A 24,401-nucleotide genomic window follows, 5' to 3' on the forward strand; every position below is an offset into this window, starting at 1 on the left:
TGGGTAGGAGGAGACTCAGCCTAGGAGGAACAGTTAAACATCAGTGCTTGTGTGAAAATGTTTTTTGTCTAATACAGCTGTATTGATCCTCTGGGAAGAATAAACTTGGTTAAGCTTTCATAGTGTCTGTAGAGTTTTTACTCTGCGAAATTAGAACCTAACAGTATTATATATACACAGTACACATTTCCTTCTATGATTATTTTTTTCTTCCCACTGGACTAGGCCCAGTGGCTTCAGCCCCGGTAAACGCCTGCATTAATTCGTCCCTGGCCGCAAGTTGAGCGCAAATGCCTTGGTCATGGCTAGAAGGGATCCATCATTTGTCAAATTAATGTCAGATTTTACTTTTCGTAGCAGGTTAGGATAATTAGGTTAAGGTCAGGAAAAGGGTTAGCTAAAATGCTAAATGTTTCTACTTCTGACGTTAACTTGCCAAATGCTGGATCCCTTCTAGTCATGACCGTTCGCCCCCTAGATGTTGAGCAATTTACTCAGTTAAATCCTAAACTACTTGTCAAAATTGAGTCAGCTTTACTTACTAGCCTATGGGATAAATACACAAGTTGCATTTGCCTATGTAGCCCACATAAGACAGTAAGTAAGCAAGCCAACCTTGGACAAGTAAGCAAGTGGGGGGGGGGGGAAACAATTCTCAGCATGGAACGCTATTATTTGTTTATTTCGTTTTAAACGTGGCAACAATAGAATAAATACATCCTTGGTGGTATTCACATATGATACTATGGTTTTTGGATTCACAGGAAATAAAACACTGGAAACATTCACAATGAGAAGAACACGCAACATCTATATGGCAAAATACATAAAACAAAGCCATACCTGTAAGGATTGTGGATAGTGGGAACACAGGAACAGATTCAACAGTTACAGTAGTCATATCATGCAGTAGACCTAGTCATCTTACAGTAACTAGAGACAGAACACTCCCTTTATCGACATCGGTTTGGAAAATAAAAAGGAACCCTCAGTTGCATGAGATCAACAGAACGTGTTGAGAAAAAAGGTATATCCCTTTCTTTCCCAAATAAAATACCAGTGGTGACCCATCCTTCCCTGTCGTAGTGGTAGAAAGTGACAATAGTGATTGATGTTAATTCCACAGACAAGACCAATCACCTCGAGTTATTGAACTGTCCCACAAGCCTGCAGTGCAAAACGACATCCCTCCCTACTTCCCTTGTCTCAATGGACTAAACCCTCACACTCTGTAGGACTCACCCTACTTACAGAAACGCATACAAAACCAAGAGAAGGTACAGTTGGTCAGAGATGTGACAAACTAATACTGCCTTGAGAACCTTCAATCTATTTCCTGCTTGGGATTTATCAACCTTGTGGCCGATGACGGGACTTCCTTTAAAACAAAACAGAAAATTTAAACGCAAAACAAAAAAAACATACAAACATACAAAAGTATAATAAAACATTTGTTCATTACAAAAACTCTCTCTTTACAGTACATTCTGAAAGTATTCAGACCCTTTCCCTTTTTCCACATTTACTTACATTACAGCCTTACTCTAAAATTGATTGAATTAATGTTTCCTCATCTACACACACACCCCATAATAACAAAGCGAAAACAGATTCAGAAATGTTTGCAAATGTATTACAAATTTAAAAAAACTGAAATACCTTAAGCATTCAGACCCTTTGGAAAGCACACACCTGTCTGTATAAGGTCCCACAGATAACCGTGCATGTCAGAGCAAAAACAAAGCCATGATGTTGAAGGAATTGTCCGTAGAGTTCTGAGACAGGATTGTGTCGAGGCACAGATCTGGGGAAGGGTAACAAAACATTTCTGTAGCATTGAAGGTCCCCAAGAACACAATAGCCTCCATCATTCTTAAATAGAAGAAGATTGGAACCACCAATACTCTTCCCAGAGCTGGCTGCCCAGCGAAACTAAAGGGCCTTGGTCAGGGAGGTGACCAAGAATGTGATGGTCACTAACAGAGCTCTGGAGTTCCTCTGTGGAGATGGGAGAACCTTCCAGAAACAACCATCTCTGCAGCACAATCAGGCCTTTATGGTAGAGTGGCCAGACGGAAGCACATGACAGCCCGCTTGAAAATTTGCCAAAAGGCACCCAAAGGATTCTCAGACCATGAGAAACAAGATTCTCTGGTCTGGTGAAACCAAGATTGAACTCTTTGGCCTGAATGCAAAGTACTGAGAGAACCTAGTTGAAAACCTGCTCCATAGTGCTCAGAACCTCAGACTGGGGTTCACCTTCCAACAGAACGAGCCTGGACTTGAACATCTCTGGAGAGACCTGAAAATAGCTATGCAGCGACGCTGTGCTTCAACACAGTACTGAGTAAAGGGTCTGAATACTTAGTTTTTTTTATATATTTTTTTTTTACTTATATTTTTTTTAAATATATACACATTTGCAAAAATGTCTAAATCTGTTTTTGCCTTGTCATTATGGGGTATTGAGTGTAGATTGATGGGGAATAAAAACATTTTTTTAAATCCATTTTAGAACAAGGCTCTAACATAACAAAATGTGGAAAAAGAGAAGGGGACTGAATACTTTCCGAATGCACTGTATGTTCCCTTAGTGGGCAGTTGTTTTGGAAAGCGAGGGTCATGAAATGCAACATTCTCATTCAGTCTATATAGGACTGGAGACATGAGAACAATACAACCTTCAGTGAATGCAAACCTCTTCTCTTTGTAAACAATTACTCCTATATTTAAAGTGGGTTTGGGGCGAATGTGTGTGTTCGAGAAATGAGTCTCAAAAGCACTACCTAAAACTTCTTCCCTTTCACCTGCCTTTTCTTTTCACATCAGTTCCTAATCTCAGGGAAATCAGATTATTCTGGTTGATAACAAAAAGGAGCAATCTGATTGGCGAGAATTGATGGTTGTTTATTCACTTCACCAGATGCCTTATTCCCTTTTGATGGGCATTGTACCCACTATTAGACACTTCCCTAATACAAAAATCTCACAATGAATTGTTTTAGTATTGTGGTTTACAGTCAGCTATGACGGATTTCATTAGCAAGGACAATTGCATCAGAATCGCCTCTGATCCTCCAGGAACTTGAGTCACTCTACTTCTCCCCCTCCGAGTGGGTAGAAGTTGAGTTCTGCACGCAGGCTGCATGCTGGGATAGCTGTGGCGTGGTAGGTATAAAAAGGTGCCTGCATACTAGATTCGGTTTGCTCCTAGCAGAACTCAGCTAGACGCACATCTGTGCTTCACATACTCCCTTTAAATGACTGCTTGAAAATGAAGAAAAAAAGCAGCAATATTATGTTTTGTCCCTCTTGAGATGCCGTAGCAACATAGTCAATATACACTTCCTCAAAATAGTTTGAATAAATCAGAGAAATTAACAAATGTGTAGTTATTTTTTGCCGAGGTCTTCGTCACGCAATTTTACATCTAGCTAAGATGTTTGGTGCAGTATTTTAAATGAACAAATGTGCATGAAAGGTTGTCGTCTCTCGTTGAATGACAAACACTTCATTGAAGAATCCCTACTTTTGACCAATCACTGACAAAGGCGAGTAGACTTCAGCTAGTGAACTTAAACTTGTCTCAGAAAACAAATGTGTGTGAACAGCTGGAAAAAATCCTGCCAAACACCAAAACTAACGTCACAAAATCTTGTCATAATAAATGAGTAAACCAGCGCGCCACATTTTGACTAGGAAGCATGCGAGAACCTTAAGGCAGCAAATAGAGAGAAAGGGAAATACACCAGCCACAGCTTTTCACACCTCTGCCACACTCAGAACAAACCAGGTTCCAACCACATCAAACCGGCTGGCATAAACCATGACATACACCATCTGAAATCATCAGCTCCGCATTCTGATAAAGGGGTGGGCGTTGAAGCTAGGTCTAGGTTCCCACAAGTGTGGGTGGGGTTTAGCGGAGACTGGAGGTGGAGGGAGGCTACTCGAAGGCCCAGACCTCCACACTGTGGATGGTGAAGTCCTTCTGGGTGGCGAGGGGCTGGTTGTGGAAGGTGGCACAGCTGGAGGTGGTGCCGTGGTACAGGTCAGCGTCCACCCACAGCCCTATCTGACCTCTAGGGAGAGAGACAGGAAAAAAGTTCAGACAAACTCATAACGACATGGCAACTACAAGTTGACTTCAACAGAGAGCAGGTCACACAAAGATGCTTACATGGCTTTTTGTCAAGCAAAGCATGACAGTGAGGGTACAACGCTGCGTACAGAAATATGAGGCAGAGATGGGCTACATCATCATGGTTCAGAAGAGGGTGAGTAAAGAGGTAAACGTAAAGGGAGGTGGAGTGTGAGCAGTGGCTACATAGTGTGCATAAAATAACACATGCGCAGAACATGATCTGGATCCTTAGCTTTCAGAAAGAGGTTTCCGTAGGGGGCAGGGGCTAAAACTTCGTAGCCACAGCCTATAATTTAATAGGCTAGCTATTTCAGGTGATACACAGACATCAAAATATCTGTCATGCCATTTCCTAACCTGATCACCAGAGCTTTTGTGTATATAAGCTGCCATTTGTTGTCATTCTTATAAGGCCCAGTGCAGTCAAAAACGAGTTTTGTATGAACAAAAATAAACGCAACAATTCCAAAGATTTTACTGAATTACAATTCATATTAGGAAATCAGTCAATTAAAATAAATTGATTAGGCCCTAATCGATGGATTGCCCATGACTGGGAAAACATATGTATCTGTTAGTCACAGATGCATTTTTTTGTTTCTAAAAAGGTAGGGGCGTGGATCAGAACACCAGTCAGTATCTGGTATGACCCCCATTTGCCTCATGCAGCATCTCCTTCACATAGAGTTGATCAGGCTGTTGATTGTGGCCTGTGGAATGTTGTCCCACTCCTCTTCAATGGCTATGCCAAGTTTCTGGATATTGACAGGAACTGGAACACGCTGTTGTTTACGCCAAAATATGTGATGGCAGCGGATGAACGGCATGACAATGGGCCTCAGGATCTCGTCATGGTATCTCTGTGCATTCAAATTGCAATTGTGTTCGTTTACCGTAGCTTACTCCTGCCCATACCGTAACCCCACCGCTACCATGGGTCACTGCAGACCGCTCGCCCACACGAAGCCAAACATGTGGTCTGCAGTTGTGAGGCCGGTTGGACGTACTGCCAAATTCTCAAAAACAAAGGAGGTGGCTTATGGTAATGAAATGAACATTGAATTATCTGCCAACAGTCTGGTGGACATTTCTGCAGTCAGCATGCCAGTTGCACGCTTCCTCACATTGCTCAATCACATATTTAAATACACTCACCCTCCTCCTCCCATCTGAAGAGAATCTATGTTGCCTTTAACAAAGTAGGAGTTCTGCCCAGTCCAGTGGTACATCTGAGCAAAGGAAAAGCAACACATTGGAAGTCAGGGAGCAAAGCAATGGCATTCAGCTCATATAAAGCATTACACTTGAACATGGCTATAAGGATAACACACAGAGTATAATATGACTATGTCTGACCTTGATCTCAGGGCAGAAGCTGAAGAGGAAGGTCTCTCCCGTGCCATAGCAATGCTCACTTACTCTGAAAGGATGGGTAGAGTATCCCCCAAACAACTAATGGGGGGGGGAGAATTAAAAAAAACTCAAGATTCCAATAAAAATTGGGCACCATTGTCAGTGTTTGTGTACCTGGTTGCCCATGTCTTTGATGACCAGTAGCACAGGGCTGTCCACATCCAATAGGCTCCTGTACAGGGTCTTTAAGCTGGTCCCGTGTTCTGCCGTACTGTAAGCCAGTCTCCATGGATACCCCTGCGCCCGCGCCGGCAGCAGACGCGCAAGCTGTGGGGAGAGAGAAAAACAAATTCTGGGAAGTGTGTGTCGATGTGCATTTCTGCATAGGTTGTGTAGGTAAAGTCACATGTTTGTTTTCTTGATTGAAAGTGTTGTGAGTCATGGCGTGTGTGTACCTTCTCTATGTGTGTGTCCTGTAACAGAGTGCTAGGGTCACTGAGCATGGGCAGTAGATCCCCCGAAGGCTCCTCCCCTTCGTAACTGCCAAAAGTCTGCCTGCGCGTCGCCTCGTTGATGGTGATGATCTACGAACACAACCATGTACTGTTAGATACCTTAACCGTACAGTCAAAACATACTTAACCGATAAAACTCATAGTCCAAACATTGAAGACAGCTTGGTCCACACACACCCACAAAATACTTGACCACAATGTTAACATAACATCACAGTCAAAATGCACTCATCCGAGGGATCATGCCGTGTGAACTCACCTCCCAGCTGTGAGGTGTCACGGGGTCACTGAAGAAGTTATCAATCATGTTGAGCTCGTCCTTCTCCACGACCACGAAGCCCTGCTCCCTGGCCACCTTACCGTACACATCAGGAGACCATTGGACAAAAAACGCATATAGGTGGTCCACCCTGAAACACACCACACTTTTATGTTTCAGAATATTTATTGAAAGTTTATAAAATTGTGAACACACCAGTTGTCATCGAGGTTCTGGCTGTGGTCTCATTGGTTGACCTCTCACCTCTCCTGGGGCACAGCAAACCAGTATTCCGGCTGCTTTTCTCTCGTGTGAGCGGGGCTGGATGACCGGCTAAAGACGAAGGACTTCCTCATGGGCTTGCCCACCTTGAGGCAAAGGAACATGGGAGGGGTCTTACTCTTCCTCTCCGTGGACAGAAGCGTGTCTGCAGAGATTTTTGAAAAATTTGAAACAATGCAATACAAGAAACGACACAAAATGCTTGAAGTGTTTGTGAACACTCACTTTGGATGGGCGCCTGCATCCGCTCCAGCAGCCAGGACTTCACCTCCGCTTTGTTTCTCCTCTTCCGCTTCTCTTCTTCACTCAGCCCCTCTATCATTGGTCCGTTCTGCAGCTCGCCTGCAGGGCTGGGTTCCCAAGAAATACATTTTCCCGGAGCCTCGGCAGTCTCACTGAAGCTCAGCTTCCTGTTTTGGTCCATTGCGGATTCTGATTGTTCTCTAATGCTAACACTGTTCACTAGTTGCCCTGTAGAGTTGTCGTCTTGGCCTGTGGCTAGGCTAGCAAGCTTCTCCTTCAAGAGTTCACCGTCTTTCTCAGTCTCTGATGAGACGGGCAGTGATTCTGTCATGTCCTCAATGGATCTGTTCTGTACCAGTCCTTCATCCTCCTCCTCCCCTCTCTGCGAGGTCAGTGGGACTGAGTCAGAGGGGGACTGGTCCTGGGACTTTGCTCGTTTAGGGGTATTAGATCCTGGAGGCTCTCCTTGCTGGTCCGAGCTTGTAGCACTGGCAGGCGGTCTGGATCCGCTCTTCGGTTCCTCTGCGCTCCATTTCAATGGAAGCTCCAGCTCTGTGAAACACTCATCTGATGGAGACTTGTCTGCTGGATCACACTCTGCTCTCGCTATGACTGGGATATAAGAAACCATGCTGTTTTATTAAAATGACCACATGGATCAAAATATTGCTAAATTATTATTATGCACAAGCTAATTTGTTTTTAACTTGACGTGTATAATGATTCATTTTGATATGCCATGATTCACCCTGATCCAATACAAGTCATTATGTGTTATCTCCCAGTCATACCAGTCTCTGACAGGGCAGAGTTGATGTCGTCCAGGACGATGGGTCGTTTGGGGTCCAGCGCCTCGTAGCGGCTAAAGGGGTTAAGGTCGCACTCTGAGGGCAGCTCCTCCCACTCCCCGGGCCTGTACAGAGGACACAGATCCTGGGGTGGGTCTCTGTATTGTGTCAGGGGGCACACCACAAAGCAGGATGGGAAAATAAAAATAAATAAACAAAAAGAAAATGCAACTGAAAAACAGAACAGAAATAAAAAGGGATTTCAAAAGGCAAAATAATACTACAAATAATAGTAACTGAGACAATGAACCAGTTCAAAATAAAATATAATAGATTATTCAAAAACTAAAGACAAAAACGAATCCGAGTCATCTGCCCTTAGAATCTGGTACCGGAAATCAGTTTCCACCTCAGAGAGGGAGGAGAAAGAACAAGTGAGCGAGAGAGAGGAGTGCAGAAAGAGGTAGAAATAACAAGAAGAAAAAGTGTGACGCTTGAAGAGTCAGTAAGAAAAGCAAGGTTAAGATAAGACCAAGAAAGAGCTAAAAGGGCTAGTTTAAATAGGGAAAGATGGACAGTGTGAAAGAGCTTCTCAAGATGGCAGGGTGGGTTCTTACAACGGCAACGCGTCCTTGAGCGTCATGCGGGAGATGTCGTCGTAGAGGGCCACAGACACCACCTCCTCCATGGGGCAGAGGAGGCCGTACTCCTCACAGCCGTGCTCAATCACCAGGGGGTCAGACTTGTGAGGGTCAAACATGATGTTGTTGGGCGTCACGATCATCACCCCTCCCACCACACCCTGGGAGACAATAAAATACAGCAGTTTGAGTCTGCTGTGGTGGTCTTTAATGCAAAATGGCCTACGGTTTGGCCACTTACCATTCCGTCAGTAAAGTACTTGCAGCTCATCTTAATGAACTTGACCGTGGCGGGGCTCTCGTCCTCGGACGGGGGCGACAGCACCCGTCGTAATGGTCTTACTGACCTGCCGCTGGAGTCTCCATCCTGAAACATATCGCCAGGCAGCAGGGACAAGCACAGAACCAGGATCAAAGATTACTTGAGTATGGGTCATCTTAAAAAGGAGAACTGACTTACCTGTAACACCTTCTCTGATAGGCCGCTGGGGAAGGCGGGGTCAGAAGAACCCACAGACTGAGAGTCGGCACCCGATTGGCCCACGTCAGGAACAAACAGCTTCTGCAAGGGTGAAATACAGGCATGTTAGCCAGGATTTACAGCATGAAGTGGTGTGTAATGTGCTAAAACCTCACCTGTCCAGGATAGATACTACGGCAGAAGAGACGGTTGAGCTGCACCAGTTTGTTCGGGGTGATGTTAAACTTCAGAGCAATGCTGCTTAGAGATTCCTGGAGTCCCACCTGTAACATGAAGTTAAATCCTTAGTAATTTTTGATTACCAAAAGTATCAACCTACCCAAAGCAAAATGGAGCATGAGACTAAATCTACAGAAATCTTGCAAAGCATACAACTGGGGTGTCTTCATTAAGCCGATTTTGTCGCAAAACGTTTTGCAACAGAAACTTTACTCCAAAACGGAAAAGATTTTGCCATGAAAATTAGTTTCTATTGGACAAATTCAGGTAGGTCCCTCTGTTCGTTCACTCAGTTTGCTTCCATTTGGCTCTTAAAAAAATGGAAACCGGTTTCCATTGCTAGGCGTAATGAATACACCCCTGTATTTTCTGAAGAAAATGTTTGAGGTTTATTGTCCACATTGCTTTCCTAAGCTAGAGTCTTTGAAGTCAGAAACCCATGGGTTTATGGGAGTTGTAGTGTGAGGGAGTGGAGTTAGTGAGGCATCACGGAGGCAGCCTGTACTGACGGTATACTCCACTGTCCCGGGGGGCCTCTTCTCTCTCTTGGCCTGGCTGCTCCTGTTGCCATCTGAAAGACAGCCACAGGTCACTGACACGGTATAGAGAGATGACCGCCTTAGAGCAGCTCAATCAGAAACAAAAGCATATATGCACAAACACAATAGTGCTTTAAAATTGAGCTATATTGGAATCTCTCACTAATTGCCAGAGCCAGTTTCTTAAAAACACCCTCCCACTATGTCCTCTACTCCAGCTCCTACAGAAACAGTGGAGGGATGACTCAGCATTGTACAGCTGTGAGGAGTCCAGCCGTGGGTCACTGTACATTCAGAGATCACCTTTGGTACAGAGCTGTCACTTATTCACTACTGCATAGTGACTGGTAGCTTTATCAGATCAAGAAATAGTCATAAGATATGTTTGTTTTCTTTCTGTGTCCTGTTGTAGCTCTGAGTGAATGCCGTATAGGACTGAATAGACTCATTGGTCAGTAACTGCATACCTAGGATTATGGGGATATCTGTTCTGATTGAATTTCATTGTTTGTAAAGCCAATATGCAACAACCTTCTAAATTAAAAGGCTGCACACGGTAAAAGGCCTTAGCTTGAATCCTTTATAACCAGGCCTGGAGAAGACAGACAGACACAGCAATAACACAGATATCCGTCTGTCCTTCAGTGAGTTGTCTGTCAGGGTTATGTGGGTTATTTTGTCTAGATGCCCACACTGGGCTGGAGAGACAAATGACCAGGTTTAATTAGATTACTGACAGCAGGTTACACAGCTGGCCTGGTACTGACAGTACTGTGGCTAGTAGATTAACACGGGGTTAATGAAAGGTCTCTAAGCTTTACAGACTACAGGCCTCGACAACAACGCTCGTCTGGGACAAGAAAATAAATTGTTCTGACAAAAAATAGATTTACAGTAAATTGTCCGAAAAACTATATCAAACCATTACTCCAATCAGAATTGGATCAACATTGCCGTAATATTAAAATCTATTTTTCATGTACACAAATAAAAAGTCCTACATGTCAAAGTGTAGGTGATATGCATATGGCTACAGCCTCATGTCCAAACCGATGACATGACATGAGGAAGGTGAAGTACGTAGTCAAACTTTAATGAGACTTTAATTACATAAATATAGTGCATTTGGAAAGTATTCAGACCTTCACTTTTTCCACTTTGTTACATTACAGCCGTATTTAAAATTGACTACACCCCCCCACACACTAAAACAGAAAATGTATTCAACAAAAAAATAACTAAATATCACATGTACATATGCATTCAGACCATTTACTCAGTACTTTGTTAAACCACCATTGGCAGCGACTAACCTCCAGTCTTCTTGGGTATGATGCTTGGCACACCTGTATCTGGGGAGTTTCTCCCATTCTTCTCTGTAGATCGACTCAAGCTCTGTCAGGTTGGATGGGAAGCATCGCTGCAAAGCCATTTTCAGGTCTCTCCAGAGATGTTCGATTGGGTTCAAGTTCTGGCTCTGGCTGGGCCACTAAAGGTGCCTTTTGGCAAACTCCAAGCGGGCTGCCATGTGCCTTTTACTTTAGAGTGGCTTCAGTCTGGCCACTACCATAAAGGCCTGATTGGTGGAGTGCTGCAGAGATGGGAGAACCTTCCAGAAGGACAACCATCTCCACAGAGGAACCCTGGAGCTCTGTCCGAGTGATCTTAGGATTCTTGGTCACCTCCCTGACCCTGGCCCTTCTCCCCAGAGTGCTCAGTTTGGCCGGGCGGCCAGCTCTAGGAAGAGTCGTCCAAACTTCTTCCATTTAAGAATGATGGAGGCCACTGATCTTTGGGACCTTCCATGCTGCAGAAATTTTTTGGTACCCTTCCCCAGACCTGTGCCACGACAGAATCCTGTCTCGGAGCTCTACAGACAATTCTGTCGACCTCATGGCTTAGTTATTGCTCTGACAATCTCTGTCAACTGTGGGACCTTTTAGAGACAGGTGTGTGCCTTTCCAAATCATGTCCAATCAATTGAATTTACAACAGGTGGACTCCAATCAAGTTGTAGAATTAACAAGGATGATCAATGGAAACAGGATGCACTTGAGCTCAATTTCAAGTCCCATAGCAAAGATATTGAATACTTATGTAAATATGTTTTAGTTTTAATAAAATGTGCAAACATTTTCAAAACCTGTTTGCAATTCGTCATTATGGGGTAGTGTGTGTAGATTGATGAAGACATGTTTTTATTTAATCCATTTTAGAATAAGGCTGTAACGTAACAAAGTGTAGGAAAAGTGAAGGGGTCTGAATACTTTCCCAATGCATTAAATAGGCTAAACTCCAGTAATGTTTGACAAATAAAAGGAAGTATAATTAACATTAATGTCTAAAGGTTTGATTCTGTCAACATACGAGACACTGGCTTGTTCAGATCAAATTGTCACAAGACCGGAGAGGACAGTGCCTGTTGCGCACCGCACATCACTAGAGGTCGACCGAATATGATTTTTCAACGCCGATACAGATTATTGGAGGACCAAAAAGAGCCGATACCGATTAAAACCGATTAACCGATTAAAAAAAAAAAAAATGTATTTGTAATAATGACAATTACAACAATACTGAATGAACACTTATTTTAACACATCAATAAAAATCCATTTAGCCTCAAATAAATAATGAAACATGTTCAATTTTTCTGGGTTTCCACCCCCATGCTTCACAGTAGGTATGGTGTTCTTTGGATGTAACTCTGCATTCTTTGTCCTTCAAAAACTATGAGTTGAGTTTTTACCAAAAAGTTATATTTTGGTTTCATCTGACCATATGACATTCTCCCAATCTTCTTCTGGATCATCCAAATGCTCTCTAGCAAACTTCAGACGGGCCTGGACATGTACTGGCTTAAGCAGGGGGACACGTCTGGCACTGCAGGATTTGAGTCCCTGGCGGCGTAGTGTGTTACTGATGGTAGGCTTTGTTACTTTGGTCCCAGCTCTCTGCAGGTCATTCACTAGGTCCCCCCGTGTGGTTCTGGGATTTTTGCTCACCGTTCTTGTGATCATTTTGACCCCACGGGGTGAGATCTTGCGTGGAGCCCCAGATCGAGGGAGATTATCAGTGGTCTTGTATGTCTTCCATTTCCTAATAATTGCTCCCACAGTTGATTTCTTCAAACCAAGCTGCTTACCTATTGCAGATGCAGTCTTCCCAGCTTGGTGCAGGTCTACAATTTTGTTTCTGGTGTCCTTTGACAGCTCTTTGGTCTTGGCCATAGTTGAGTTTGTAGTGTGACTGTTTGAGGTTGTGGACAGGTGTCTTTTATACTGATATAAATCTGATCTTTCTCAGTTTGTCTGGCATAGTTGAAGTGGGAGAACTTGCACAATTGGTGGCTGATTAAATACTTTTTTGCCCCACTGTATATGCAGTCTATGAATTTTGACTGTCGTCACAGTCCCAGAGTGTTTTGAACCGTCCTAGATATTTTTTACGCCCTTCATTATTTTATAAAAATACTTTTTTTGCATTTGGTTGTAATTGTAATATTTTACAGGCTACCAAGGGTGGCCAGCCTTCCTTCAGGATAGCTTTAAAGGGGCAGTGTTATATTTTGAGATAGGCTTGAATATGCAAAGAGTGGAGCCTACATGTTGGTCTGATGCTCTATGGTAAAAATGATCGTAATGCATTGTAAAGTGGTTCCTTGCATCATACAATTCTTTATTTATTTTTTGACTAGTGACTTGAGCTTTCAGAGTTTTTTTTTTTTACGCTTTTTAAAAAATGTGGCTAATAAGTGGCAAAAAAGTTACAGGTCAAGGCCTAGACTAGCTATAGAAGACCTGTTGGCCATTGAAGGAGACTGCCATTTTAGTTCAAAAACAACACTGACAGAAATACTGTTAGATTAAAATATTCGATTAGATATATTAGTGTTGAATAAAGACACTTATTAGGCTACTTGTGACAGTAATATAGGTTCACAAATGATTGATGTATACTAGCTACTCCTTATGCAGCACACTAATATTATCATGATAATGTGGTATGCCATATTGCAAAACATGGAAAATTCCACCTGCCAACTGGCTATTCCTCCATCCAACCACAGGAATCTGAAGGGAGAGCTGAGGATATTCATCACATTGTCCTAAAAGCTGCCAAAAACAACTGCCAAAACTAAAAACAGAAGAGAATCTAGTCAGTTATGAAACTTCCTTGATAAGATGATCATTCTGGCCCTCTGTTCATAACAGGGGGTCATGTGCCTCAGTGCCTAGGGAAAGTTCCTATGTGTGACTGAGTTTTACCTGAGACTCCAGGCAGGTTAGGTTTAATCCTCTCCAGGGGTTCAGAAAAAGCAGGGTCTGGGCAGGAGATGACGGGCATCTTTGAGGACAAATCCAACCGGTTCTGCTCAGCCACTGCCTTCCCTGATTGGCTCTGCTTGAGCTGTCTCCGCCTCTTCAGCCTGAGGTTATGGATAAAGAGGGCAATTTGTTTCCTCAGGCTTATAAACATTTGATTTCCTTTGCTTGCTCACTCTCTCTCCCTACCTCCCTCTCTCTGCTCCCCTTTTCCCTGATTAACCATTGATAGGTCAGGCGATGACGTCATGGCATCTCCCACCCCCGCCTAGGTTCATTAACAGGGGAAGCTAGAACAAAGCTAGTCACCCAGTGTACACAGGGATAGTGCTAGGCCTATGGGACTGACAGAAACAGGTTGTAAACAAGGCCCAGGCAGTGTAGGCACAGTATAGAAAGTTGGAAAGAGAGAGATGAGATAGGGAAGTCAACATTCAAGGAAAACCAATGCTGTACAGACAAAAGGATGTGTGAAAATGAAGAAGCTGAGAGATAGAGAGCATCTCTAATGGAGGAGCACTGGGCAGTGGATCAATACGTTTGGAGACACGAGACAAAAGGATACAGCGCTGGTCTTTTAATAGCTTCTTACGGATACTGCAGAGCAACCGACATCTAGTAAACGTTTCAGGATTTCACCAGCAAAATGCTAGACCACCATCCTGTTTCACACAGAGACATTTCCACAAGCGGAATGTATAGATTTCTTTCGGCGCTCTACCATTTTGTCCCACTCTTGCTTTTTCTCTATCCTGGTTACCGAGAAATGTTTGTTCTGCCTGTGTACCCACTCAAGCACAACCACAGATAATGCAAAACAAACAACTCTTCCAAAAACAACAGCAACAGGACAGACAGAGCCAGGCTCTCATGCTTCCATCATTACTACTGGATTCCTCATGCTTCCATCATTACTACTGGATTCCTCATGCTTCCATCATTACTACTGGATTCCTCATGCTTCCATCATTACTACTGGATTCCTCATGCTTCCATCATTACTACTGGGTTCCTCATGATTCCATCATTACTACTGGGTTCCTCATGCTTCCATCATTACTACTGGGTTCCTCATGCTTCCATCATTACTACTGGGTTCCTCATGCTTCCATCATTACTACTGGGTTCCTCATGCTTCCATCATTACTACTGGATTCCTCATGCTTCCATCATTACTACTGGATTCCTCATGCTTCCATCATTACTACTGGGTTCCTCATGCTTCCATTATTACTACTGGATTCCTCATGCTTCCATCATTACTACTGGATTCTGAATGAGGGCCAGATGGCTACAGAGCACTACTCCGTGTTCACAACGTCAGTCAGAGTACGCAGACAGAGAACAAGTAGACAGTGCGCAAGATAAGGAGAGGTCTGATTTCCGATTGTTATGAAAACTTGAAATCGGCCCTAATTATTCGGCCATTCCGAGTAATCGGTTGACCTCTAGTGTGTGTACAGTACCAGTCAAAGGTTTGGACACACACTCATTCACTCATTCTTTATTTTTACTATTTTCTACATTGTAGAATAATAGTGAAGACATCAAAACTATGAAATAACACATATGGAATCATGTAGTAACCAAAAAGTGTTAAACACATCAAAACATATTTTAGGTTTTTCAAAGTAGCCACCCTTCGCCTTGACAGCTTTGCACACTCTTGGCATTCGCTCAACCAGATTCATGAGGTAGTCACCTGGAATACATGTCAATTAACAGGTGTGCCTTGTTATAAGTTCATTTGTGGAATTTCTTTCCTTCAAAATGCATTTGAGCCAATCAGTTGTGTTGTGACAAGGCAGAGGTGGAACACAGAAAATAGCCCCATTTGGTAAAATACCAATACATATGGCAAGAACAGTTCAAATAAGCAAAGAGAAATGACAGTCCATCATTACTTTAAGACAATCCGGAACATTTCAAGAACTTTGAAAGTTTCAAGTGCAGCCGCAAAAACAATCATGCACTATGATGAAACGGCTCTCATGAGGACCACCACAGGAAAGGAAGACCCAGAGTTACCTCTGCTGCAGAGGATAAATTCATTAGAGAGTTACCAGCTTCAGAAATTGCAGCCCAAATAAATTCTTCACAGAGTTCAAATAACAGACATCTCAACATCAACTGTTCAGAGGAGACTGCATCAATCAGGCCTTCATGGTCGAATTGCTACAAAGAAACCACTACTAAAGGACACCGATAAAAATAAACTTGCCTGGGCCAAGAAACACAAGCAATGAACATTAGACCGGTGTTAATCTGTCTTTTGGTCTGTCTTTTTGGTACAAATGAGATGTTTGGTTCCAACCGCTCTGTCTTTGTGAGATGGAGAGCAGGTGAACGGATTATCTCCGCATGTGTGGTTCCCACCGTGAAGCATGGAGGAGGTGTGATGGTGCTTTGCCCGTGACACTGCTGGTGATTGATTTAGAATTCAAGGCACACTTAACCAGCATTGTAACCACAGCATTCTGCAGCGATATGTCATTCCACCTGGTTTGCGCTTAGTGGGACTATCATTTGTTTTACAACAGGAACATGACCCAACACACCTCCAGGCTATGTAAGGGCTATTTGACCAAGAATGAAAGTGATGAAGTGCTGCATTAGATGACCTGGCCTCCATAATCACCAGACCTCAACCCAATTGAGATGGTTTGGGATGCGTTGGACCGCAGAGTGAAGGAAAAGCAGCTAACAAGTGCTCAGCATATGTTGAAACTCCTTTAAGACTGTTGGAAAAGCATTCCAGGTGAAGCTGGTTGAGAGAATGCCAAGAGTGTGCAAAGCTGTCATCAAGGCAAAGGGTGGCTACTTCAAATAATCAAAAATATATTCCGATTTGTTTAACACTGTCTATTTCATAGTGTTGCTGTCATCACTATTATTCTACAATGTAGAAAATAGTACAAATAAAGAAAAACTCTTGAATGGGTAGGTGTCCAAACATTTGACTGGTACTATGTGTAATAATATATATAATACACACACAATTCTATCCTATGTATTCTACAGATATACTGCCCTATGTACATAGATATGGAACTCAGGTCACTTTAATAATGCTTACACTGTTTTACCCATTTCATATACTGTATTATAGGCCTATCCTAATCAACTATTTCTGTACATATACTATTCTATCCTACATATTTTTAAGATATACATATTCTATCCACATACTGTCTATACCTACCATTAAATACATACAGTTATACTCCGGACTCTGACATTGCTCATCCTAATATTTATATATTCCTAAATTCAATTATTTTACTTTTAGGTGTGTGTACTGTTATGAATTGCTAGATATAACTGCACTGTTGGAGCTAGGAACACAAACATTTCTCTACACCCACAAAAACATCTGCTAAATGTGTTTGCGACTAATACAAATGTAATTGAACACAACGTGACAAACAATGGCATAATGGGAGGTCAGTCAGTGCTGTCACGCTGTGCACACAGTAAAGGAAAACATAGTTGCCGCATCCTGGTAACACAGGCCGTCTCGGAAAACACAACGCTAAAAGAATTTGGCCTAAACACAGAAACAACTTTCACTTACCTGGAAAAGTAGCCAGGCTTCCTCTCCCTCTTCTCCATCAGTGCAGTGGTCTACAGCTTCATGCACCCCAACACATACACTGAGCAGAACGTGAAGACTATCCCTTCTCCGCTCCTTTCCTCTTCCTTATCCTAAGGGAGGAGAGAAATTAATGAAGAGAATTATCTGAGTAACTGCGTTGGCTGCAGCAGTGTACCAAATAGCAAGCAAACGACTCCACCAGACTGTTAGAACAAGCTGAGTGATAGCTAATGCCACAAGTCCATCAGCTTAAGTGTAGAGCTGAAAGCATATCGATTGAGCATTTGGCAAATGAGCGCATGTGCCAATTGAATCTCTGATTACGTAGGCCTACATATCCAAATACTTATAAAGTATGGATTTCAGCAGACAAAAAGCATACAAACAAGTACACGATAAGGGTTTAAGAATTTTTGAAGCGTCGCCTGTGTAGTGACTTGGAGTCAGAGGTTTATTTCAAAAACGGGTCTGCGCTCTATTCCATGGAGGAGTTTAGGTACGGAAAGCAGGTAGCCTAGTGGTTAGAGCGTTGGACTAGTAACCGAAAGGTTGCAAGATCGAATCCCCGAGCTGACAAGGAAAAACATCTGTCGTTCTGCTCCTGAAAACGGCAGTTAACCCACTGTTCCTAGGCCATCATTGAAAATAAGAATTTGTTCTTGGCTGACTTGCCTAGTAAAATAACTTGACTAGGGTGAATCACTGCAACAGCTCACAATTACAACCTTGGCAAATGGCTTGTAGTAACTCTGAGCAACTGCATTTCTAAAACGGGCATCTCTGAATTAGTCTGTAACCAACAATCCACTCCTTATGTCAAAGGTAAGGAGTGGCATGTAACGTTAACAGAATAGCAACTGAGAAAATCAGAGGGGTTGATGGAAAATGGCATCCCTTGAGAGGGCAAGAACAAGATGCAAGTCAGTAGAATTGTAGTATTATCATAAGGAGACATGTACTTGGATTAGGGAGGAGGAAGGAGGGAGAAAGACAGGAGGTCAGAGGGAGGAAGAGGGTGAGCTTGAATCGGTAAAAAATGGCAGAAAAAAGGGAGATGGTGTAATAAAGAAGAAATGTCTGAAAGTATAAGCAGAGTGAGCTGTACACGGGATCAAAGACAGGAGGAAACATTTGAGTGAGCGAGGGCGAAGTATCAGAGGTGGTAGGTGTAGTGAAGTTCTCGGAGCCCAAGGCTTGCACCGAGCTACACTCGCATGAACATTGCTATGTGACCAATAAAATTTGATTTGAGATAAAGATGAGCCTGTGACAATAGGAGTGAAGTGGACCCTTGCCTTTTGGCTGATCCATTTGAGGTTTCAGTGTGGGTGAAACCAGAGTTGGGTGCTGTGGAATCGGTGAAAATAACCAGAAGTGGTCTTGCGATAATTGTTTGTGTTTCTGCTGGTCAGATGGAGCAGGTTCTCCATGTTAAAACAAAATGGGGACAAGAGATGTGAATTGTTTTGCTCTCAATAAAAAAAAGGAGTGATTACTGGGGTAGCAGTAAATGTGAAAGTTGACCAACTGAAGGGGAAGATTCTGTTTGTGATGCTCATCGTTTGGTGCGACGCAGACAGGGTGGCGTGAGCGGTGAAACAGAAGAGTCTGTTCTTTTGAGTTTTGATGTTGAGTCTTTGCCTGACAAAAGTAATGTTTTGACTGCAAAGCTGTCATCAAGGCAAAGGGTGGCTACTTTGAAGAATCTCAAATATAAGATATATTTAGATTTGTTTAACACTTTTTTGGTTACTACATGATGATTCCATATGTGTTATTTCATAGTTTGATGGCTTCACTATTATTCCACAATTTAGAAAATAGTACAAATAGAGAAAAACCCTGGAATGAGTAGGAGTGTCCAAACTTTGACTGGTACTGTATAAGTTATCCCATACAAGCTTTTGCGCAGAATACATTTCGTTGTTACAGGTGTCAAGCACATGGGCATGTGGCAGCAGTGTGTAGGAGGGAGGTTCCTAGGTGTGAGAAGTGTGCAGAAGGGCATGAGACAAAGGAATGTGTAGCATTGGGGAAAGTAGTGGTATGTGTTAATTGTAGGCGTGCCCATGGCGTCCGTACGAGAGAGGCAGGTTGGGGTTTCCAGGGTTAGAGTAGTGCAGAAGTTGTCGTATGCTACAGTAAGATGGGATGTTTATTGTTTATAGCAATGGTTATCAACTGTACTGCAGGGATGGAACTTAGGTCGCAGAAAATTGAGGTTGTGGTGGCAACTGCAGAGAGGTATTTGGATGTAGGAGACTTGAGGTCAAAATAGTTATAGGGTGTGTTGAGTGGGTGTGTCTGTCCTTTCAGGCTTTTGAACTGAGGTAGGACTAGACCGATTGAAATAGTGGAGTAGGGTGGTGGAGTTTTTAAGTAAGTGTAGGGTTCGGTGATGGGGTGTTTGTTACTTTACTCTTTTTTTTTAGGGGGGAAAAAGTATAAGGGAGGTATACTCCAGTCTAGTAGGTGGCGGTAATGCAACATTTATTGGATGCCAACTGCCGTTAAACCTCATCAACTGGGTACTGGACTTCCTGACGGGCCGCCCCCAGGTGGTGAGAGTAGGTAACAACATCTCCAACCCGCTGATCCTCAACACTGGGGGCCCCACAAGGGTGGCATTTCTAGTTGTGGAATTACTCGTTAGATTACTCGTTGGTTATTACTGCATTGTCGGAACTAGAAGCACAAGCATTTCGCTACACTCGCATTAACATCTGCTAACCATGTGTATGTGACAAATCAAATTTGATTTGAAGAAGAACAGATTAGATTAACAGAGAAGGCAACCAGGGAATCTCTGAAAACCTTGAACTTTTATGTTATTTAACTAGGCAAGTCAGTTAAGAACAAATTATCATTTACATTGACGGTCAACACCGGCCAAAACTAGTTAACGTTAGGGACTTTACAATAACTGCATATCGATGTCTGTAACAGGTGCAGCAGAAATTAAACAGCCAACATTGAGCCTTTCGATATCGGTAGACAAAAGAGATCTAACGTTAGACAAAGTTAAACAGCAACACGACAACAAAAATATGAGCTAGCTAATTTAGCTCTAATCTACCTTTCAATTAACCGTTAGTTAGCTCGTTAGGTTTATAATGAGAGCTAGTTATGTAGCTAGTCAATATATTTCGTAGTTAGTTCAGTCATGCTAAAGCTAGCTACTTAACGTTACCCACCTTTCTGAATCCTGCTTTTCTTGCTTAACGTGTTCCTGGCAGTGATGCAGCAAAACTGAGATTTCCCGATGACTATGGATGCAACCGGAGTTTGTTGTCTGTCTGCATGAACGTATGCTGTCTGCAAAACTGGAGAGTTATCTACGCAGACGGGACAAGGTCCACCCAAGACAACACTGACAGCTGATGTCATTACAGACAGTTTGTTTATAGTGACAAAGGCGGAGAAAAAAAAAAGATGAATTCAATAGCGTGGTTGACAATGTTTACTTTTTTAACGTTAGTTGCGACTTGCAAATAGTGGACATGCATAACACCATTAAAATATATTATCTAAGCTAGCTAGGTGCAACCATGCATTTTCATAATTCTAAATAACGCAAATACGACCAGTCCTGACAAATATGTTCTATAACAAAGGAAACGCACGTCCGCAGGTGAGCCCATGCTAGCCAATAAGACGGCAGATGTGTTACAACTTCGACTTAGTCGTTTATTTTCCTTCTCCATATTTGCCGAAATGCCACGTGCATCCACTTATGTCAGCGCATTAGTAACAACCTAACCAAATGAGGCTCACGTAGAAAATATGCAATTACACTTTTGGTTGACCAAATTCGCCACTCCAATTGACCTCCAGAAACAATTTCCTCACCTCGTGGTCTTATTTTCGTGGACATGTTATTATTATTATTTATTTATTTATTTTTTGGGAGGGGGGACCTACTAGACTGGAGTACTCCCTTATACTTGCTTTTTTTTATCAACAAAAAAACAGCCATTACCCAATTATCTAACACTACACTCAAATTATAATACATATCATACTCCACTATTTTTTATCTATTTAGGCCTACTTCAGGCCAACAGCCTGAAAGGATGGGAGACCACTACTTTTTTACATGTATTTATTTATTATTTATTGAATATTCGAAAAACATACAATATACTTGCAGTGAAGCCGCTCAATAACTACATCATACCAGTCATCCAACAGATTCCCATTCAGAGCGACACACAGAAGAATCCAGGGTCAATGCCCTGCTCAAGGGCATGTTGACCAATATACCACCAGGCCAAAACCTGTGAACCAATAGCTGTCCCTCAATCATTCGAGATCTTTCAACTATGCTGTGAAGTTTAACATACATTTCAATCTATCTAATCGAATAGAATCCACAGATTGCGAGTTGAAGATAAATACTTTTACTAAAAGTATTAGTATATTAGTAATTGACTGACCCGGTCTCTTCAGATCTCCTAACAGTACTATTCCTAGGGTCAATTTTAGATCAATGCTATGCATTTTCAGCCATTCCTGAACCTGAGACCAGAAACAGGCTACCTGAGGGCAACACCAAAATAAATGGTCTATTGATTCTCTACCCTCACAACAAAATCTGCAGAGCTTTGATGATTTTATGCCCCAAATATTCAACATTTTGTTGTTGGCAAGAATTCTATATAATAATTTTAGTCTTGAATCTTGTGTTTATTTATCAACTCATACACCCTCTACCATGGAATCGGTACATCAAAAATCTCTTCCCTCAAATTCCTGGTCCTCAAATTAAACTGGTATACTTTCCTATTTATGCTATCTTCATTCCTCCTCCAGTCATGACCCTTTATACTGGGCAGACAGACCAGTTCCCTACCTGCTCCCGCTGCCACCTGCCTCCTCCAGTCATGATCCTTTATATTGGGCAGACAGACCAGTTCCCTACCTCCTCCCGCTGGCACCTGCCTCCTCCAGTCATGATCCTTTATACTGGGCAGACAGACCAGTTCCCTACCTCCTCCCGCTGCCACCTGCCTCCTCCAGTCATGATCCTTTATCATGGGCAGACAGACCAGTTCCCTACCTCCTCCCGCTGCCACCTGCCTCCTCCAGTCATGATCCTTTATATTGGGCAGACAGACCAGTTCCCTACCTCCTCCCGCTGCCACCTGCCTCCTCCAGTCATGATCCTTTATACTGGGCAGACAGACCAGTTCCCTACCTCCTCCCGCTGCCACCTGCCTCCTCCAGTCATGATCCTTTATATTGGGCAGACAGACCAGTTCCCTACCTCCTCCCGCTGCCACCTGCCTCCTCCAGTCATGATCCTTTATACTGGGCAGACAGACCAGTTCCCTACCTCCTCCCGCTGCCACCTGCCTCCTCCAGTCATGATCCTTTATATTGGGCAGACAGACCAGTTCCCTACCTCCTCCCGCTACCACCCACCTCCTCTATTTTGGGGGCAATGCTGTAATCAATTGGTTGTACTCTTGGATTGAGCAGACCTTTCCGTACAATTCTGATAACTCCATGAAGGACATAACTCTACCATGCCAATTTACAATATCATTTAAGAACAAAATACCCTTTTCAAACATCTTTCCCATAAATACAGATATTTTATCAACCTGCACATTTGAGTTCAGCCATAATATTTGTTATATCTTTTCAGGGGGTTGAAATTGAAATTGTAGCCAGCTCTGCAATGCTTGTTTGAAAAAGAGAGTATCAAAGTATCATTTTCAATTAATCGAAAATGATACGTGGCAATCTGCACAAAGGCAAAAAGGCAATTTTTAAACAGTGGGTGAGCTTTTCTTAGCAATCTACTTGAGAACCATTTAGGATTAAAATACAACTTTTGAATGAGTGAAGCTTTTAGAGAGAGGTTTAGTGCTTTTATATTTAATCATCTCAACCCACCCAATTCATATTCATTATATAGATAGGCACGTTTTATTTTGTCTGGTTTAAGCGTCCCAGATAAAGCTACAATTTGTGATATGAATACCAAGTATGTCTACGTCACCATAAGCCCATTTTATAGGTCAAATGTAAAAGTTGTATTGTTCAAGGATCCAATACATAATACACTATTTAAGTAATCTAAAGTTGCAGCTGTAGGTATCTTTCCCTGGTGGTCTAGTGGTTAGGATTCGGCGCTCTCACCGCCGCGGCCCGGGTTCGATTCCCGGTCAGGGAATATACGTTTTGGTAGTGCTGCTTATTGTAGAATTTCTCATCTTATCTTTTGACAGTGCTAGTACCATAACTAACACATACTTGAACATTGAAAAACGCGTACGATCCCCTTTACCCAGCGGTGGATTTGGGTTAATTTTTTTGTCTCCTTTTCAGATTTCACCGTTAGATGGCGGTCTAATCACAGCAATTGCTACTCGGCTGAAATCAAAATGCGTGGTGCTTGATGAGCTCATGAATTCAGTCATAATAAATGTCCCCTTGCTGTTATTCACAAACAGAAAGTTGCACAGTTGATATAATATGAAGTATGACCCAGCTTTTGATGACAATGAGCGCCATGATTTTACATTGGATTGTTGATTTTAAAGACCTTGAATATCTAGGCCAGGGATGGGCAACTGGCAGCCAGCAGGCTGCAAGTCCCCATTTAAGGCCGAATGATCAATCGTCCCCGACCCCAATTTTCTTTTTTATAATAATACATATAAAGTACCAGCTAGAAGTTTGGAAACACCTACTCATTCCAGGGTTTTCCTTTATTTTGACTATTTTCTACAGTGTAGAATAATAGTGAAGACATCACAACTATGAAATAACCCATATGGATTCATGTTGTAACCAAAAAAGTGTTAAACACATCAAAATATATTTTATATTTGAGATTCTTCAAAGTAGCCATCCTTTGCCTTGATGACAGCCTTTGCACGCTCTTGGAATTCTCTCAACAAGCTGCACCTGGAATGCTTTTCCAACAGTCTTGAAGGAGTTGCCACATATTCTAAGCACTTGATGGCTGCTTTTCCTTCACTCTGCGGTTCATCTCATCCCAAACCC

General features: G+C 42.6%; 1 protein-coding gene across 2 annotated transcripts; it reads right to left on the reverse strand.

The window, feature by feature from the left end:
* Nucleotides 1-663: 663 nt before the first annotated feature.
* LOC139407207 (nuclear receptor coactivator 7-like) lies at nt 664-20,745 on the reverse strand. 2 transcript variants are annotated; one of them, XM_071150770.1, is made up of 17 exons: nt 20,579-20,745; nt 17,364-17,494; nt 13,733-13,893; nt 9,435-9,496; nt 8,862-8,969; nt 8,686-8,787; nt 8,467-8,592; nt 8,202-8,386; nt 7,588-7,742; nt 6,779-7,408; nt 6,536-6,698; nt 6,272-6,422; nt 5,953-6,081; nt 5,672-5,824; nt 5,501-5,596; nt 5,300-5,373; nt 664-4,082 (listed from the first exon to the last, which is right to left on the reverse strand). In XM_071150770.1, exons 2-17 carry the CDS (start codon nt 17,399-17,401, stop codon nt 3,947-3,949), a joined length of 2,469 nt encoding a protein of 822 aa, XP_071006871.1. In that variant the 5' UTR covers nt 17,402-17,494; nt 20,579-20,745; the 3' UTR covers nt 664-3,946. The 2 variants fall into 2 exon arrangements, with proteins under 2 accessions (XP_071006871.1, XP_071006872.1); XM_071150771.1 differs by having other exon boundaries at nt 7,588-7,709; nt 20,579-20,719.
* Between the last annotated feature and the right edge of the window lie 3,656 nt (nt 20,746-24,401).

The sequence above is a fragment of the Oncorhynchus clarkii genome, chromosome 4, assembly GCF_045791955.1.
Source record: "Oncorhynchus clarkii lewisi isolate Uvic-CL-2024 chromosome 4, UVic_Ocla_1.0, whole genome shotgun sequence".
Taxonomy (NCBI): Eukaryota; Metazoa; Chordata; class Actinopteri; order Salmoniformes; family Salmonidae; genus Oncorhynchus; species Oncorhynchus clarkii.